Below are 18,935 nucleotides of genomic sequence, written 5' to 3' on the forward strand. Positions count from 1 at the left end.
GACGATGGAGGAGTCCAAAGACTTGCATATCCTTGGTGGAGTGGGAGGGGGAATTGAAATGTTGAGCTACAGGGTGGTTGGGTTGGTTGGTCCGGGTGTCCCAGAGGTGTTCTCTGAAACGCTCCGCAAGTAGCCGGCCTGTCTCCCCAATTTCCAATGGGGGATTGACAAAATGTCACATGGACTGACTGTCTCCAGAGTGCTTTTTGAACAAAATAAAAATCTGCAAATGCAAATCACCCCATAGACTTGTATGTGCATGCGTGCATGCGCGCGCGTGTGTGTTTGTGTTTTTGATTCAGTGCATGTGCGGGTGTGACTGAGTATATGCCTGTGGGTGTGTGTGTGTGTAGGGGTGTGTGGCTGAGAATGCGCATGTATATGACTGTAACATTTGTGCACACAATCAAGCATGCACATACACACACTCTCACCCCCCCCCCCCACACACACACACACATACAACTCCATGGGGTGGATTTGCTTTTCAGATTTGTATTTGCAGATACATTCTATTTTGTTCAAAAAGCACACAATCTGTAGGCAGTCAGTCCATGTGACATTTTATCAATTCCTACTTTGGAAACAGAACCAATCTGACTCAAGGTTGGAAAGACAAACTCTAACCTCACACCTTTCATGCATTGTCTGAACTGAGATGTCACCTTTTTTCATAAAACTTTAAGTTTTCTTGGGAATGTGACTTGAAGGAAATTCAGGGATTTACATATTAAAGAAATGAAACCTGCAACCCCATGCTAAGTTATTAAAGACTTAATAGCGATCCAGTTTTGTTCAATACTTCACATCAGTTGTATGACACTTTGATCTTTTACTATAAATTCTATATCCTAAGATCCTGCCTCACTAGCTACCTGACAAAGGAGCAGCTTGTACTTCCAAATAATCCTGTTGGACTATAGTCTGATGTTGTGTGTATATTTAAGGCAGAGACCAATAGATTTTGAGGTACTAGGTGAATCAAGACATATCTGGCAAGTGCAGGGAGAAAGAACTGAGATAGAATATTTGGCATAATATTGCTGAATGGAAAAGGGGAGGGGGAAATGGAGGAACATCTTCAGTAATTCAGAGTCATACCCAGCAAAAGGGAAGACAGTGGAGGTTGTTAGACAGCAACAGGTTAAGTCTTGGATATTGATACAGGTGTTCATTAATTACCTTCACTAGATTTTTTGTTATTCTTTCATGGGATGAGGCCATTTCAGGCTAGGCCAGCATTTACTGTCTATCCCAGAGAGCAGTTATGAGTTAACCACATTACTGTGGGTGTGGAGTCACATGGAGACTAGATCAGAAAAAGATAGTTTTCTTCCCAGAAGAACATTAGTGAACCAGACGGGTTTTTCTGACAATTGACAATGGATTCATGGTCATTATTGGTCTCTTAATTCCATATTTTTTTACTGAATTCAAATTCCACCATCTGCCATGGTAGGAATCAAACCTAAAATATTAGCTCATTCTCCGGATTAACAGTCCAATGATAATACCACTAGGTCATTGTTTCCCCCATAAAGTTAGATTAATTAATTCACATTGCTCTGTTACTAAAGCACTCTAGAGCAATATACAGCAAAGCAGAAAACATTCAAGTTTGAGCTGATAAGTGATATTCAGCCACCACAAGTTCCAGGCAATAGTCATCTCTAATGCGAGATAATCTAATCATTCACTACGTGCCACTATCACTGAATCTTCCACAATCAACATCCTGGGGCATACCACTGGTAAGAAACTTAACTGGACCCGGCATATAAATACGTCTACAAGACCATGTTAGGGATTATTCTGAGACAATCAACCTTCTCACCTCCTAAAGCTTATTTACTATCTAAAAGGCATAAGTGAGGAGTATGATGGAATAGTCTTTACATTGATTGGATGACTATACTCCAAGACGAAGCTTTTCAATTGACTGACACTAATCTACTGACTCGTTCCACAGTGATGGCAGTGTGCAACATCTATAAGATGCACTGCAGCAACTGACCAAAGCTTCTTCAATAGCACCTTCCAAATGCAACACTTATACTATTTGGAAAAACAAGGACAGCAGATGTATGGCAACACCATCTCTAACTTTTCCTCCAAGCAACACACCATCCTAACATCACTGCTCCTGGGTCAATATCTTGGAACCCCTTTCCTCATAGCACTGTGAGTCTATCAATACCACAGTTCAAGGAGGAGGCTCATCTCCACCTTCTCCAGGGTAATTAGATGTGGACAATTGCCAGTAAAGCTCACATTTCATGAAAGATTTATTAAAGAAAATGGGCTTGAAGATTTGAGTGGCTCTATCTTGCTCTTATTTTGTACATTCTATGTCACATACTGTTTTCCATGTACTGACTTTGGACTGTTTTATGTTAAAGGCACTGGAATTGTAAATAATTGTCATTACTGTTGTTCTGGCACAAGATCACAGACTTGAAGCAGTTAACTGTGTTTCCATCACAGATACTGCCTGACCAACAGCATATTTTCAACATTTTTTATTTAATTGTGTTGTCAACCTTCATAACTTATGTCACCTGACCTCCTTTATTTAACTGAGTTTAAAAATTATTATATTTAGTATCACTGAAATTTTCTCAAAAGTTGTGGTTTACTTAAATAAAGGGCTCTACATCTCTTCAGTTATTCTGACAGCTGATTTAGGATTCCTCAATTGTCCCTTTAATGGATTTTTCTGAACTGACACAATGTGCTAAATTTGGCCTAACCGAGGCTTTAGAATTTTATTAAAAATTGTATCCTAACGACCCATTTATTTTTGTATTATCTTGCTACACTGCTCTTCAACCCATGATAGCCTTTCTGCTGACTACATGCTCGGTAGTCTTGAGCATGTCATCCTACGTTGTGATGCATTCCACTAGTTCTTAAATTGTTCCATGGTTCTCATCTCTGAAATACTATCTTAAAGGCAATTCTGTGTTGATCTTTCTGACACGAGTACTATTATATATTATACTAGATTGAACCTGTCCTTTTGTGTGCCTCTCAAAATATGTTAATATTTAAGATTTACTTTCCCATATACTTGCATATTTCTAAAATATCATTCCCGAGATTGAAAACTTACATTTCTCCATTTGTCCCTTGTAACTCAGATGGTTTACATTAAGAATCTGTGTAGGTTAAATCCCATAGACTGTGTCCTGCCCTTGCATGCAACCAAAGCAGAATAATTAAGATGCAGTTTAATCAGAGCCGTATAAACTCTGCCATAACATTTTCTGACTTCTGCTTTGACTTTGTCAAACATTTATTGGTTTTGTTGGCTATTGATCTACAGTGGGTTGGTAATGTTAAGCATCAAGCTTACCAAGGCTCCCAAGCACCTGAACTCCATCTAACTCCAATAAGTTGGAGAACAGCGCAGAAGCATACATAATACACAAATGTTGCACTTCAAAAGAAAAAGTCAGATCTTTAACATTTAGCCATTGCAACTAGCATCGAATCTAGCAATCTTTAATAAATTCAGAAAAAAAGTGTACTGAATTTATAAGTGGCCTTTTCTCACACAAGAATGCAATAAGTCCGATTGCTCTTTCCAGGTAAAAAATGATTTACTTCTTTCATTTTAACATACTGTATTCACTACTCACAATGTGTTCTGGTATACATTCAAATACCCATTGCAGATTGGATGACCACTTTGCTGAATACCTCCACTCCATCCACAAGTGTAACCCTGAGCTTCTGGTCACTGAGGCATTTTCATTCTTATCCTGACTTGTCCGTCCTTCACCTCCAAAACTGTTCTAATGAAGGTCAACAGAAACTCACAGCACAACACACTACCTTTCAATTAAGGCTTTGGAGTCCTCTGGACTGAAGTGAATTCGAAGTTTGCAGGTCAAATTCAATGCATGCATTTTTTTCAGTTAGTTTGTTGGTAATTATTTTGTTATTGTCACTTACACAGACCTTCCCATTGTTTCTTTCCTGCTGTCCTCCTTTTCATTACTTTGTTTGCTTAAAACCCTATTCCATCTCTATTCTTTTTTTCCACTTCTGATGACAGATCAAACATAAATATTAACAGTTTCTCTTTCTGTAGACGCTAGCTGACCTACTAAGTCTTTACAGTATCCACAATATTTTGGTTTTGTTGTGTTTTTCAGTAATTAATTGATCTAGTAACAGGTGGATTGCATTGTCTTGAAAATGTTTACTATTTTAATTGAAGATCTGTAAAAAAATCAACGTAACATTTTCTATGGCTGCTGAAAATTGATTTCTGGAGAGATCTAATGAAGTAACAAGTAGGATTGTTATGGTAACGACAACAAATCCCAGGGAGCCAGAGATAAAATTAATCAGAAACAGAGGTGAAAACAGTTTAGATTCAATGTGCTTCATATATTTTCAATACTTACCTTGTGACATCATCGACAGTGAGTGCCGGTATGTATCTTTGAAGCTGTTTCACTTGGGCACCAATTACAACTCCTCTGTACATTTCGTTTAAGCCAAAAGTTATATTTTTCAATATAAGTTTTTGGACCCCACTGGTAAAGACAAGATGGAGATATTTTTTGAGAATTTCAAAATGATTAAGCCCTAAATACAACCTGAACTTTCAAACTTTAACAAATAAAGAATTAAATATTTTTATAATAATTGAATGAATGATCATATTTTTCCTATTTAAAAATGTTTTCATACAAATGTATATGTAACACCATATACATCAAAATTGTTATAGAAAGAAGTGTATGATAGGAACCTGGAGTTATGTTATAGGATGGATTTTCTTCAAGAATACATAATTCTTAGAAAAATTACCATTTATGGGTAATGCACATTTCAGTTTTTTTTTAAGTCACTAATAGGCTTCGTGGCAAAGATAAACTGCTTTTATGAACTTGTCTAACATTAGTAATTAAAAGTGCTATCGGATATGGGATTTGAACTGGAATATTATTATTTTCTTAGAGAAACGTAAAGTTTAAAATCTAACTAATACATTTAATGAATGATTGTCACCTCAGAAGAATGAACTGGAATTTTAAGAGTGTATTCAATGTTGGAAGATAGAGATTGATATTAAAGCTGTTCATGAATCCATCCTATTTCTAATCCATACACATATATTACAAAGACTCAAATCAGACACATAGTTCATACCTATACGTTATGGCATCTGAAAAATCAAATGGGTCAAAGTCAAAAACATTGTAACCTTCCCGCTTAAATGCCAAAACTGCATTTGGTCCGAGCCAGACACTACCATCCATTCTGGGTGTAAAGTGCACACCAAGGAAAGGAAATTTTGGATCTGGAACCTATAAAGCAAAAGATAACTTAAAGAATCATTGCTGAAATATTCAAAGACTCCCACTGAAGAAATGCATTTTGTTCTGATTGTTCAATTAAGTATTAAAAATTAAAAGAAATGGATACAATTTCTGACAAAGGCTTTGTTCATTGGACGATAATAGAGTTCAGGTACCATATTGCAGTGGCACTAGCCACAGTTTATCATTATGGAAAGAGTCCATTTACTGCACAGTGCCATTTTACTTGGTTTGCAAAATTAGAATGTAAATTTTAAATGCCTTGCTTCATACATAATGGCATCCACAGTTTTGGCATACTAGGCATTTTGCATCACTACAAAGCAATTCACAGCAAAAAAGAGCCACATATCAACAAAATAAACTGCAGCTTGGGATGTCTTCCATTCCTTTATCTTTTCACACATCAATTATTTAATGCTCACTTTCACAGAGACCCTTGTCCCACAGCATTCTAAATTATCCACAAATGCCTATTTGTGTGTGTATATATGTAAATAAATACACACACACACGAGAAAAGCTAATTGGTGGAACTTGCACCTTCCTGGTATGGCATGAGTAATGGCTGACAGAAATTAGGACTTTCTTGACCATTTGACCAGAGTTAGTGAGAGTTACCCAGTCAGGTACTTAGTCCTACCACAGCCACGGGATGTATGTCACTATGATATGGAAATTGGCCCAGCAGTTATGCTGGGCAAGTGGAACCTGTCAAAAACTGAAATGTGGATGGGCCAGGATGCGAGTGTCTGACTGGTCTATGAGGTCCTGGACAAATTGGGCACTTCAAGTCTGCAGATGGGTTTCATTGCAATGGGTCATGAAAGGAACAATGACAGTGATTAAATTATTTATTATAAAGTGGCTCAACAGAAACAGTGGGAGACTGAAAGGTCATAGTGGCCACAGAGACATCAACACAAAAGGGAACAAGATGGATGGGGATGAAAACCTTGCCTTACAGGCAAAGGCTATATCATTCATGAGAACATGGTATTGAAATCTTGCCATATCGGATCTAAAGTCACTGCTTAATAACTATGAAGAAAAATTGCTAACACCATGTGCAAATTGGTGGTCTAAATTAGAAGAGTTTCTGCACAGAAAGAGGTCATACAGCTCACTAATGCCCATTCCATTCCCACTTTTCAGCACTTGTATCCTTGCAAGTTATTTTCAAGCCCTGGTAACATTCTTGAACTTCTCTTCACAGCAATTATGCCCTTACTATAAGGTGGTGACCAGAACTAAACATAACACTCCAGTTGTGGCCTAACCAATGTCTTACATAATTCTAGCGTTGTGTTCCTACTATTGTATTCAATAACTCACCCAATGAAGGAATGAACCTCAATAGCTTCTTTATCATCTTATCTACTTGTTCTGCCACCTCAGCAACCCATGAACTGGCACTCCAAGGTTTCTCACTTACTCTACCCTCTCAATACCCTCCCACGTATCTCCTCGTTCTGTTGCCCTCCCCAAATGTATAATCTCACACTCCTGTGAAATGAATTCCATTTGCCATTTTTCCACCTACTCAACCCATAGGTGACAGCCATCCTCTTCATGATGAATAATTGCACAGATATCCTTTGTGGCATCTATAAATTCCCCAATCATGCCTCCCACATTCAAGACTAAATCACTTACATAACATGCACCAAACACAGAGTCATGTGCAATACAATTGCAAACCACTTTCCATTCAAAAATTTAACTACCTGCCAACTTTTGTTTCCTGGGGGGATATTACAGCATAACCTTAACCCCAATGTAGCATTAAAACTTTGATTGAACACATATCTCAGAGTTTCTTATGCAGGCATAACAATGTCCTTGGGAAGCCTCCACACCATACTGTGGTATGGTATAACATGAAGCTTCATTAATTTGGATGTGAAGTCTGAGGAGTTCCTTCAAAAACCGATTGGCAAAAGGTCTGTATCTGCAAAACATTGTGCAAACTTTCCTTTCATTTCCAGAGTAATGTTGTACCACAACGTGAAGGGCTGTTCCTGGATTGCAGGCTGGACTTTAAATATGGCACCGTAGCATGAATCTCTGGTAGATTCAAGCACTTCCTACTCTTCTGTTGTGCCTGTAATGTGATTCAACAAGAAGGGTGCCAAAGAACTATGTTGCATGATGAATAAGTTAAAGAGTGGAAAATTGCATCAGAAATGTTGCTCCAAGCCATGGATCACATTTGACAAAACACTTCACCTGCAAATGGTAAAAGTGCATCCTTTGGGGTTCTGTTACTTCAGTTCTTATATTGCTGTCTATACTCTAATGAGAAAATCACTTTCCTTCATGAAAATACATTTTGATACATAGACAGTTATTGATAAGACAACATTTATTGACAGTCTTGACAATCTGTGAAAGTCCAAAGGCTTTATGCAATCTTTATGTGTAATCTTAATATTTAAAAGTCTCAAAGAGTCCCTGATGACACCTCAAAAAGGTCTCTGAATCCACCCCCAAAGAATATCAGACACCCAACCTGATGCAGCCGACCCAGCTCCCCATCTCCAAAGTTGCCTGGGATCAGGGATAACTCAAATGTTCAAGAGAGTACCCTGGTGATCTAAAAGAAATGCACTGAGGACCAGCCTGCTTTTACCTGGTCTAATCTCCACATTGTGGTTTTCAAAATCCAATGTCAGTGGAGGCAGTTGGTCAGTTAAATGATCAATAGCCTCAGGGAGTGTACATGTTATAAGTAGAACCCACTTACCAACAGGTCTCCTGCAAAAGTGAGAGGGGACGGGTTTGGGGCAGGATTGGGATTCCCAACTTCTTCTGGCATTTTGCCACAATAGAGGTGTTCTGCATCATGGTGAAAACCAGAGTGTTAGTGTTTCAAGCATTTGAGTTTATATCCAAATGAGACAATGGAATTTGAGAGAGATATCACTCAACCTTGCAACTTCTCTTTCTGGATATAAGCTTTAATTGCAGTGCAATTGGCCATGCTGTTCTTTTCCAAATTAACTACCCAAACCCAAACATATATTTTAATACTTCTACCCAATTATATCTGTATTCTATCAAAACAAAAAAACAAATGGTTTTAAAAATGTATTTGAAGAAGTGTCACTGGACCTGAAAAGTTAAGTCTGCTTTTGTTCCACAGATGCTGCCAGACCTGCTGAGGTTTCCTAGCAATGTCTGTTTTTGTTGAGAATCTCCTGTGTAGTTGCTAAAGTCAAAATAAACATCATATATATTTCAAATACTTACAGGATAAATGTTGCCTTTGACTAAGTAGTGTTTTTCAGGTTTTAGCACCAAGTAATCTCCCCGAAAAGGCACTATTCGTGGCTCACTACTACAGCCAGATTTCTGGGACAGCCTGTCTGAATATAGACCACCACATGTCACAACATAGCTGCAATGTATTGCAGGTTCCTGTTAAAAAAGGCACAGACAAGCCATTAATTACCTACCCATTAAATGGATTAAGCATGTATCACAAGAAGTATGATAAGATTAGATATATTCATAACATTTCGTCTGTGGCTCTTTCAAGGTAGATCTGAATTGAACAGTAATTATGTTTTTTAAAAAGTAAATGCAGTATATTGAGGCAGGGTAAGCAAATGCACCACATGGGCAGGATGGATCTAGTTTCAAACTTAGGCCCATGTGGAACCAAAGCCATTATACAGAAATTACAATTGCCCTTATAAGTAGCAATAATTAATTTGCTTGATCAGATAAAATGAACAAAACATTTGAAACTTGCTCTATTGAAATGGTCAGATGGTGACCTAATCATTGGAAAATTGCTGGGCCCTCGGTCAGTATTTTCTGTGCTATTTGAAGGGACATTGTGTTGTAACTGGTGACATAGTGTGTCTGGGTTAAGTTCTGATTTAAAACAGATGCAGTATATTAAATGTGCAATGTACTATTTGTCAGCTAAACAAAATGTGGTTGATCACGCTGTTACCACATTATGCTGTGTAAATATCATACAGTTGACTAAATAACCAAACAAAAAGCATGGAAATAGCTTATATACATAGTCTGAACAAGTTAGCCTGAGGTCAAGGTTGATTAAACCCGAAGGTAAAGGCTCTTTCTACTAAAAACAAACAAATGTCTTAATGCGCAAAAGACTAAACTAACTATAGTAGATGACACATTTGTGATGTCTGCCAATGGCCAAATCAATTGTTGAGGAGCGGACAGTTTTGAGATTTGGTTTCACATGCCGCTTGCATGGAAAAGGAATATAAGAAAGGATGCTTCAGAATGCTAATTAGCCAGCTGAGGAATGGAAGTCACAGTGATTGGAAGCTGAGGTGAAGCAGCTGATCATATTTCAGTCTGGTCCTCAGACTAGTCCACATAAACAGTTTCACTCATGATTGTGAGCATTGCATGTGTAAGCTGGTGATATATGACTATTATTGTTATATTTTGCAGTATACCTTGCTTGACTAAAGAACAAATAAGTATATCACATTGTTAGTGTTGCATGGATTATTAATATCCAGAGTAAACTTGAAATACCAGGGAAAATAGGAATTAAAGCCTACATTCTCAGCAGCCTTATTATTTGAAGAGAGGAATGATGGTGGTAGTAAAAAGGAGGAAAGAAAGAGTGGACAACCATGTTTCATCCCACTTATCCAAAATGAAAATAAATGAACATTTTGCCTCAAAATACAAATTAGAAATTGTGGTTTGATCTGCTAAGGCAATCACTAAGCAGATGAAAGAGACAGCCAATAAATGGCAATCCAATAAAAGTGAGAGACCATATCAAAAGCTTCTTTACTCTATATTTCTTCCTTACTCCTCACTCTTCAAACAAATAACAGTAGTTATATACTGTCTTCAAAAATTGATTGTATTTGTCTGAACCCAGATGATGAGCATAAAAAAAAAACAAACCAGTACCTGGTAATATGGTTCATAAATGTAATGTACCATTTTTCCCTGAGCTTCAAATCCAAAGAGAGTTTCGACCCCATAATTATCCCATCACTTAGACCATCCAGTCCCACTTTTACAACTCAAACATGTGTATCTATTTTAGACTTCACTTCTGTAATACTCACTTATGTTTTTAACCCCTTCATTCCATCAATATTTTTTCCAAGGATCTCTTTCCAGATGTCATATAGTCATAGAAGTCTACAGCACAGAAAAAGGGCATTGAGCCCATCAAGTCTGCACCAGTCCTGAGCTCTGCCCAGTAAAACTTCCACTGCGTCCAGAATTTCACGACCCACAAACAAGTCCATAATAAGTAATGCTCACATATCATCCTTTTCCTCAACAATTTTCAGTCACTTTACATCCTGTACTGCACTGAATTCACTGAAATTATAATCTTTTCTGCTCTTTAGAAATTAGAAGCTCCTGGATTCTGCTGTCTTCCAGAAAATCTCTAATTGGGTTTAAACTTACTCCCATCTTCAAACGCTTCCTCAATTTTACATTGTATTTGGTACTTTCCTCGCATTGTGATGGAAGTAGGCCTGTTCTGTTCTGATTAAAATGTTAATGTGGCATCTTACAGAAATTAATCAAATGAATCCTTAAGATCAGACACACCCAATAGTTATGATCAGGATTACAATCTTTCCTAATTGCTATCAACCAGTGTCAGCATGCAGCATTCCAAAGCTGGGTGTGCCAAGAATAAATAGATAGAAAGTTGCCTCAACAATTTTTTTCAATTTCAAGTTAGGTGGGAAGATGAACTGTGATGGGGATGCAGAGATCCTCCAGCATGATCTGGATAAGTTGGGTCAGTGGGCAAATCAATGGCAGATGCAGTAAAAGGTTAAATGTGAGATTAATCACTTTGGAAGCAAAAACAAGAAGGCAGATTACTACTTGAATGGCCGTAAATTGGGAGAGGGGAGTGTGCAGCAGGACACCATTCACTGAAGGTAAGCTTGCAGGTGCAGCAGGCCGTAAAGAAGGCAAATGGTATGTTGGTCTTCATTGCGAGAGGTTGAATACAGGAGCAGGGATATGCTGTTACAATTATACAGGGCTTTGGTGAAGCCACACCTAGAATATTGTATGCAGTTTTGGTCTCCTCCGGAAGGATACTCTTGCTCTTGAGTGAGTGCAGCGAAGGTTTACCAGGCTGATTCTAGAAATGTCAGGACAGACACATGAGGAGAGATTGACCAGGTTAGGATGGTCTTCACTGGAGTTCAGATGACTGAGGGGGACCTCGTAGAGACTTAAAAAATTCTAACAAAAACTAGACAGGATTGATGCAAGGAGGATGTTCCCCATGGATGTGTGTCCAGAGTCATTATAAATGGTTTCATGCTTTTGTCATTTTTATTGAAAGTTGAACTGAGCTTGCTCTAAATAATGTAATGGAGAGCTTTTTAGCTAGAGGAAGGAGTGTACTTAATTATGAGCTGCATTCATACCCGCAGGTGGTGAATCTAGGGAACTCAATGCCGCAGAAAGTTATGGAGGCCAAGTCATTGAATGTATTTCAGACAGAGATAGGTAGATTCTTTATTAATAGGGGAATCAATGGTTTTGGGAAGAAGGCAGGAGAATGGAGCTGAGCAATATATATCAGCCATGATCAAACAGTGGAGCAGACATAATAAGCCAAATGGGTTAATTCTGCTTCTCGATCTTATGGTCTGAATGTATAAAATCATTACAATTTGTTCTCTAGTTTTTAAGATAACATGCAATTTAGGTTAATTACAAACATTTAATTTGTTTCAAATTCAGCTGGAAAATGTACTGCCATTATGTCTTATATCTACATGTTCTTCCATTTAAGATAATGAAAAACATTACCTTTGAACTCTTGATTGTAATTGGATATTTTAGACCTAGAACACAAAAACATTTTCGAGTCAAAAAGAGGAATAATTGACTATTTTGGACCATATTAATAATATTGAATTTCACAAGTATAATTACTACAATATATTATAAGCTATAAGTTATAAACAACAAATGTACTTCTAAATTTTAACAAAAAATAGCTTTAGTATATTTTGTTTTGCAAGTTGTACTGACTAAATTAAAAGTAAATAATTTAAATTATATATGATTGCTAAACAGAACTTAAGACTACTTCAAATTTAAATTTGATCATAATATGTTAATCAAGATAAAAAAACAGTCATAGAGTCATGTCATATTTTACTTCAAAGTCACTACTGTCCCAGAGGATAGGAGGACTGCTCTCTAATTAGAGACAGAAGGCTTGTGGTGGTTTAACCTGAGGGTTACCACATCTCAAATGCAGGACAAGGTTGAGAAGACAGAATCTTACTGGTACCTGCAATGGTGTGGGAATTCAATTCATGCTGCTGGTGACAGTCTGCATTGCAAACCAGCTGTTTAGCCAACTGAACTAACCAACCCTTCCTTTTGTGAAGGATATTCATCCTTTGGTTTTATTTTCCCTTCAAGATATCCAGTAATTCCAGGTCTAATTTTGTACAGAACAGATGCAACTTAGTTCATTCTCTTTAACTCATCATCACACCCACTGTAAGAGAATTATTCCCAACTGGAATAACTTGATTTTTCCAAGCACAATTTCCACATCAGACTGGAATGTTGAAGATATTTTGTGTACGGTTTTATGCCTTCAATAGATTAAGTGTTTTAATTTGTAAGTACAAACATGAGTAATTTCATCCCACTGTATAAAAGGACAGCATGATAACCCACTGTTACATGCATCCATTTATCAAAAATATTCCACAGTTTATGAAATCTTATGCAATACTACTCATTTCTACAATGTCTTCAAACTTTGATTCAGACTGTGGTGCAGCTTCAAAACTGGTTCAACATTATAAATGTGGTGTTGGAATCATCAGGAAGACATGACCTTTCATGGTAAATTACCATTTACTCATTTTTGAGAAGATAACACAAATTTGAGATTTTTCCCACCTCGAAAGACAAAAGATAGCAGATGCACGTCATTATGTCCTACAAGTTTCCTTCCAAGCTACACATAATCCTGACTTTTGTTGCTTCTATTTTAATAACTGTGCCTAAATAGTCTTAAACTTCAAAAAACTTACTCTGATCAATAACAAAACATCAAGAATTGTGCATTGCCCTTACCATCTGTGGAACTTTCAGGACTTTCCTTAGTTAGTTGAAAGTCAGTTACTTCAAATTCTGTTTTAACAGTCCCACCCATTTCACAAAAATCTTTTCCATATGACAGGGCCACCTCTCTCCAATCTACAATGCCTGTATTTGGAGAATCCAAAGCCAACAAACCCTACATTTCACAAAGAGAGAGAAAATATAATGCAAGAAAATGTGTACACAAAAAATTATTGTCCTACTATCATATCTCATCTTTAGCTTATTTATTTAACATCAATATAGTTTGTGTCCTTTTAAAACCTAGAAGCTTTTTGTTTGAGGCTGTAACTTAAAAGTTAAAATTTAATAAATCTATTATTTAAGAATCACACAACACCAGGTTATAGTCCAACAGGTTTAATTGGAAGCACACTAGCTTTCGGAGCGCCGCTCCTTCATGCCTGATGAACAACCACCTGATGAAGGAGCGTCGCTCCGAAAGCTAGTGTGCTTCCAATCAAACCTGTTGGACTATAACCTGGTGCTGTGTGATTTTTAACTTTGTACACCCCAGTCCAACACCGGCATCTCCAAATCATGACTATTATTGAAGAAACCTAGAACTGAAATTCAAAGAAAATAAATGCAAAGAACATCAAATACTTTGTGACTTTAGCTTGATTTAGATTTTGATAAACATTTCAGAAGTTTAAGAAGTTTTTGCTCAAAAACTGCATGAATCCATGTAAAATTTTGTAAATCCATTTTTTAGATTAGAATCAGTCTGACCATTGAGGCACAGACAGTCTCACACAGGGCACCTCACACCTTAAATGCATTATCTAGGCTGACATGACACCAGTTGTTAAAGTTCACTTGAGAATATAACTTTTAAAGAAGTTTTGAGATGTTCATTCTAAAAGATGAGAGACTTAACAAACAATCCAGGTCTTTTTTAATATATAATTTCAGTAACATCACACTGTAAACTTCTGCTATAAATTCTGTGTCTTCCAAGTAAACTTGTTGGACTATAACATGGCATTGAGAGATTTTTAACTTTGTACACCCCAGTCTAACACCGGCATCTCCAAACCATTTCTGCATTTTGTTTTGATATCAAGTCAACAGCACAAATTATCCAACATTCTTTTCATTTATTTTGTTAAATGTATAATGTTAATATAAGCATACTAATAAAAATGCTAAATGTCATTCAGTACAAATTGCACTTTCCTATAATTATATTCTAATGTGAAGATAAAGTTGCCATAGTCTCAGAGTACCATAGGGCTGCTCCCTTATTAGAGAGAGAACTGACATTCAGTTTAACCTGAGGGTCATTATACCTCAGGTGAAGGACAAGGTTGCGAACATGGGATCTTAATGTTGACCTGAGCCAGCATGGGAATTGAACCCATTCTTCTGATGTAAAAACTTTAAAAATTACAATAAGGAAACTCCTCCAAAATAGTATTTTCTACTTTATTGTCTCAACTTCCTTTAAAGAACAGATGGACGGACACTCGCTCTCTCTCCAAACCCCACCCCTCCTCACATGCAAACACACACACATCTATAGTTATGGGGTGAATTTACATTTAGAGTCATAGAGATGTACAGACCCTTCGGTTCAACGCATTCATGTTGACCAAATCTAGTCCCATTTGCTAGCACTTGGCCCATATCCCTATAAACCCTTCCTACTCATATTCCAATCCAGATGTGTTTTAAAATGCTGCAATTGTACCAGCATCCACTTCTTCCTCTGGCAGCTCATTCCATACACTCATAACCCTCTGGGTGAAAACGATGGCCCTTAGGTCCCTTTTAAATCTTTCCCCTCTCACCCTAAACCTATGCCCTCTAGTTCTGAACTTCCCCGTCCCAGGGAAAAGATCTTGTCTATTTATCCTATCCATGCTTCTCATGATTTTATAAACCTCTTTGAGGTCACCCCTCAGCCTCCGATGCTCCAGGGAAAACAGCCCCAGCATATTCAACCTCTCCCTAAAGCTCAAATCCTCCAACCCTGGCAACATCCTTGTAAATCTTTTCTGAAGCCTTTCAAGTTTCACAATATCCTTCTGATAGGAAGGAGACCAGAATTGCACGCAATATTCCAAAAGTGGCCTAATCAATGTCCGGTACAGCCACAACATGACCTCCCAATTCCTGTACTCAATACTCTGACCAATAGAGGAAAGCATACCAAACACCTTCTTCACTATCCTATCTACCATCAACTCCACTTTCAAGGAGCTATGAACCCGAATTCCAAGGTCTCTTTGTGCAGTCCCTTACCATTAAGGTGTGTAAGTCCTGCTCTGGTTTGTTTTTTCAAAACGCAAAACCTCACATTTATCTAAATTAAACTCCATCTGCCACTCCTCAGCCCATTGGCTCATCTGATCAAGATCCCGTTGTAATCCAAGGTAACCTTCTTTGCTGTCCACTACACCTCCAATTTTGGAGTCATCTGCAAACTTACTAACAATATCTCAATCTCATATCCAAATCATTTATATAAAATGACGAAAAGAAATGGACCCAGCACCGATCCTTGTGTCACTCCACTGGTCACAAACCTCCAATGTAAAAAACAACCCTCCACCACCACCCTCTATCTTGTACCTTTGAGCCAGTTTTGTAACCAAATGGCTAGTTCTCCCTGTATTCTATGAAATCTAACCTTGCTAATCAGTCTCCCATGGGGAACCTTGTCGAATGCCTTACTTATAGACTACCTCTACTGCTCTGTCCTCATCAATCCTCTTTGTTACTTCTTCAAAAGACTCAATCAAGTTTGTGAGACATGATTTCCCACAAACAAAGCCATTTTGACTATCCCTAATCAGCCTTGCCTTTCCAAATACATGTACATCCTGTTCCTCAGGATTCCCTCCAACAACTTGCCCACCACGGACGTCAGGCTCACTGGTCTATAGTTCCCTGGCTTGTCCTTACCATCCTCCTTAAACAGTGGCACCATGTTAGCCAACCTCCAGTCTTCTGGCATCTCACCTGTGACTATCGATGTTACAAATATCTCAGCAAGAGGCTCAGCAATCACTTCCCTAGCTTCCCATAGAAGTCTAGGTTACACCTGATCAGGTCCCGGGGATCTATCCACTATTAGACATCCAACACTTTCTCCTCTGTAATATGGACATTTTGCAAGGTGTCACCATCTATTTCCATACATTCTCTATCTCTTCCATGTCCTTTTCCACAATAAACATTGATGCAAAATACCCATTTAGTATCACCCCCATCTCCTGCGGCTCCAACAAATGCAGCCTTGCTGATCTTTGAGGAGTCCTATTCTCTCCCTAGTTAACCTTTTGTCCTTAAATGTATTTATAATATCCATTTGGATTCTCATTAGCTCTTCCCATTTTGTAGCCGTACCTTTACCTGCAAACATCTGCCCCCAGTCAGCTTTTGAATGTTCTTGCCTAATACTGTCAGAATTGGCCTTTCTCCAGTTTAGAATTTCAACTTTTAGATCTGGTCTATCCTTTTCCATCACTATTTTAAAACTAGTAGAATTATGGTCGCTGGCCTCAAAATGCTCCCCCACTGACACCTCAGTCACCTGCCCTGTCTTATTTTCCAAGAGTAGGTCAAGTTTTGTACCTTCTCTAATAGGTGTATCCACATACTGAATCAGAAAATTTTCCTGTACGGACTTAACAAATTCCTGTCTATCTAACCCCTTAACACTACAACAGTCTCAGTCTACGTTTGGAAAGTTAAAATCTCCTACCATGACCACCCTTTTATTCTTTGGGATAACTGAAACCTCTTACAAATTTGTTCCTCAATTTCCCACTGACTATTAGGGGGTCTATAACACAATCCCAATAAGGTGATCATCCCTTTCTTATTTCTCAGGTCCACCTGAATAACTTCCCTAAGAACAGCTGTAATGCTATCCCTTATCAAAAAAGCCAGTCCCCCTCCTCTCTTGCCTCCCTTTCTATCCTTTCTATAGCATTTGTATTCTGGAACAGTAAGCTGCCAGTCCTGTCCATCCCTGAGCCACGTTTCTGTAATTGCTATGATATCCCAGTCCCATGTTCCTAACTATGCCAAGTTCATCTGCCTTCCCTGTTAGGCCTTTTGCATTGAAATAAATGCAGTTTATCAATCCTACTTATTCTCTGCTTTGTCCCTGCCTGCCCTGACTGTTTGACTCGCTCCCTTTCCTAACTGTACCAGTCTCAGATTGACCTCTTTCCTCACTATCTCCCTGGGTCCCACCCCTCTATCTTACTAGTTTAAATCCTCCTGGACAGCTCAAGCAAATCTCCCTGACAGTATATTAGTCCCCCTCTAATTCAGGTGCAATCCATCCTTCTTGTCCAGGCTGCTTCTACTCCAGAAGAGATTCCATTATCTAAAAATGTGAACCCTTCTCCCATGCACCACACATTCATCTTCTCCATCCTCCTATTCCTACTCTCATTACCTCCTACGACCGGGAGTAATCCAGATATTACTACCCTTGAGGACCTCCTTTTTAAATTCCTGCCTAACTTTCTATATTCACCCTTCAGAATCTCACTGTTTTCCCTTCCTCTGTCATTGGTCCCAATGTGTCAAATTACATCCTGCTGGTCCCTCTCCCCTTTGAGAACATTCTGCACGCTCCCAGAGACATCCTTGATCCTGGCACTAGGGAGGCAACACATCATTCTGATTTGTCATTGCTGGCCGCAGAACTGTCTGTCTGTGCCTCTGACTAGAGAGTCTCCTATCACAATCGATCGCATGGAACCCGACATACCCCTCATTACATTAAAGCCTCTCCTGATACCAGAAACCTGGCTGTTCTTGCTACCTTCCTGAGAGTCCATCACCCCCTACATTTTCCAAAGCAACATACTTGTTTGAATTTATTTGCAGATACATTCAGTCCATGTAACAGTTTATAAATTCCTGCTTTGGAAATAGAACCAGTCCTACACAAGATTGGAATACATACAGACCATAACCTCACACATTTAATACATTGTCTGAGCTGCGATGTCACTTTTTTTCTACAAAACCTTAAGGTATCTCGGGAATGTGACTTGAAAGTAGTTCTGGGATTTACATATTAAGGAATTGAAACATGCAACCCATTCTAAAAGATGAAAGACTTAACTGCAATCTAGGTTTGGTCAATATATCACATCAGTTGTATGACACAATGATCTTTTGCTATAAATTCTGTGTCCTATGATCCTGCTCCACTAGCTACCTGACGAAGGAACAGCGCTCCGAAAGCTAGTACTTCCAAATAAATTGTTGGGCTATAACCTGGTGTTGTGATTTTTAACTTTGTCCACCCCAGTCCAATACTAGCTCCTCCATGTCCTTTAAAAGGAGCATAAATTACAAAATAAAAACTTTCAAAATATGCTTGAAATACCTTTCTTCCTTTAATGATCCAGTACCTGGATAGTACAGAAAAGATATTGACTGTGAAATTGCCAGTCTGTGGGGATTAACTAATCCATCTCTTGGCAATAGTTGGGG

The 18,935-nt window shown here is 38.2% G+C and overlaps 1 protein-coding gene across 2 annotated transcripts in view; it reads right to left on the reverse strand.

Annotated features, from left to right (window-relative positions):
- l2hgdh (L-2-hydroxyglutarate dehydrogenase) overlaps nucleotides 1-18,935 on the reverse strand; it is a 34,804-nt gene that overhangs the window by 5,040 nt on the left and 10,829 nt on the right. For both annotated transcript variants that reach the window (XM_043697604.1, XM_043697603.1), the window contains exons 5-9: nucleotides 13,440-13,602; nucleotides 12,147-12,181; nucleotides 8,589-8,756; nucleotides 5,167-5,324; nucleotides 4,416-4,547 (exon numbers count right to left, since the gene is read on the reverse strand). In XM_043697604.1, coding sequence (XP_043553539.1) covers nucleotides 4,416-4,547; nucleotides 5,167-5,324; nucleotides 8,589-8,756; nucleotides 12,147-12,181; nucleotides 13,440-13,602 — 656 coding nt within the window. The remainder of the gene's footprint in view (nucleotides 1-4,415; nucleotides 4,548-5,166; nucleotides 5,325-8,588; nucleotides 8,757-12,146; nucleotides 12,182-13,439; nucleotides 13,603-18,935) is intronic.

Source organism: Chiloscyllium plagiosum, chromosome 10, assembly GCF_004010195.1.
Source record: "Chiloscyllium plagiosum isolate BGI_BamShark_2017 chromosome 10, ASM401019v2, whole genome shotgun sequence".
Taxonomy (NCBI): domain Eukaryota; kingdom Metazoa; phylum Chordata; class Chondrichthyes; order Orectolobiformes; family Hemiscylliidae; genus Chiloscyllium; species Chiloscyllium plagiosum.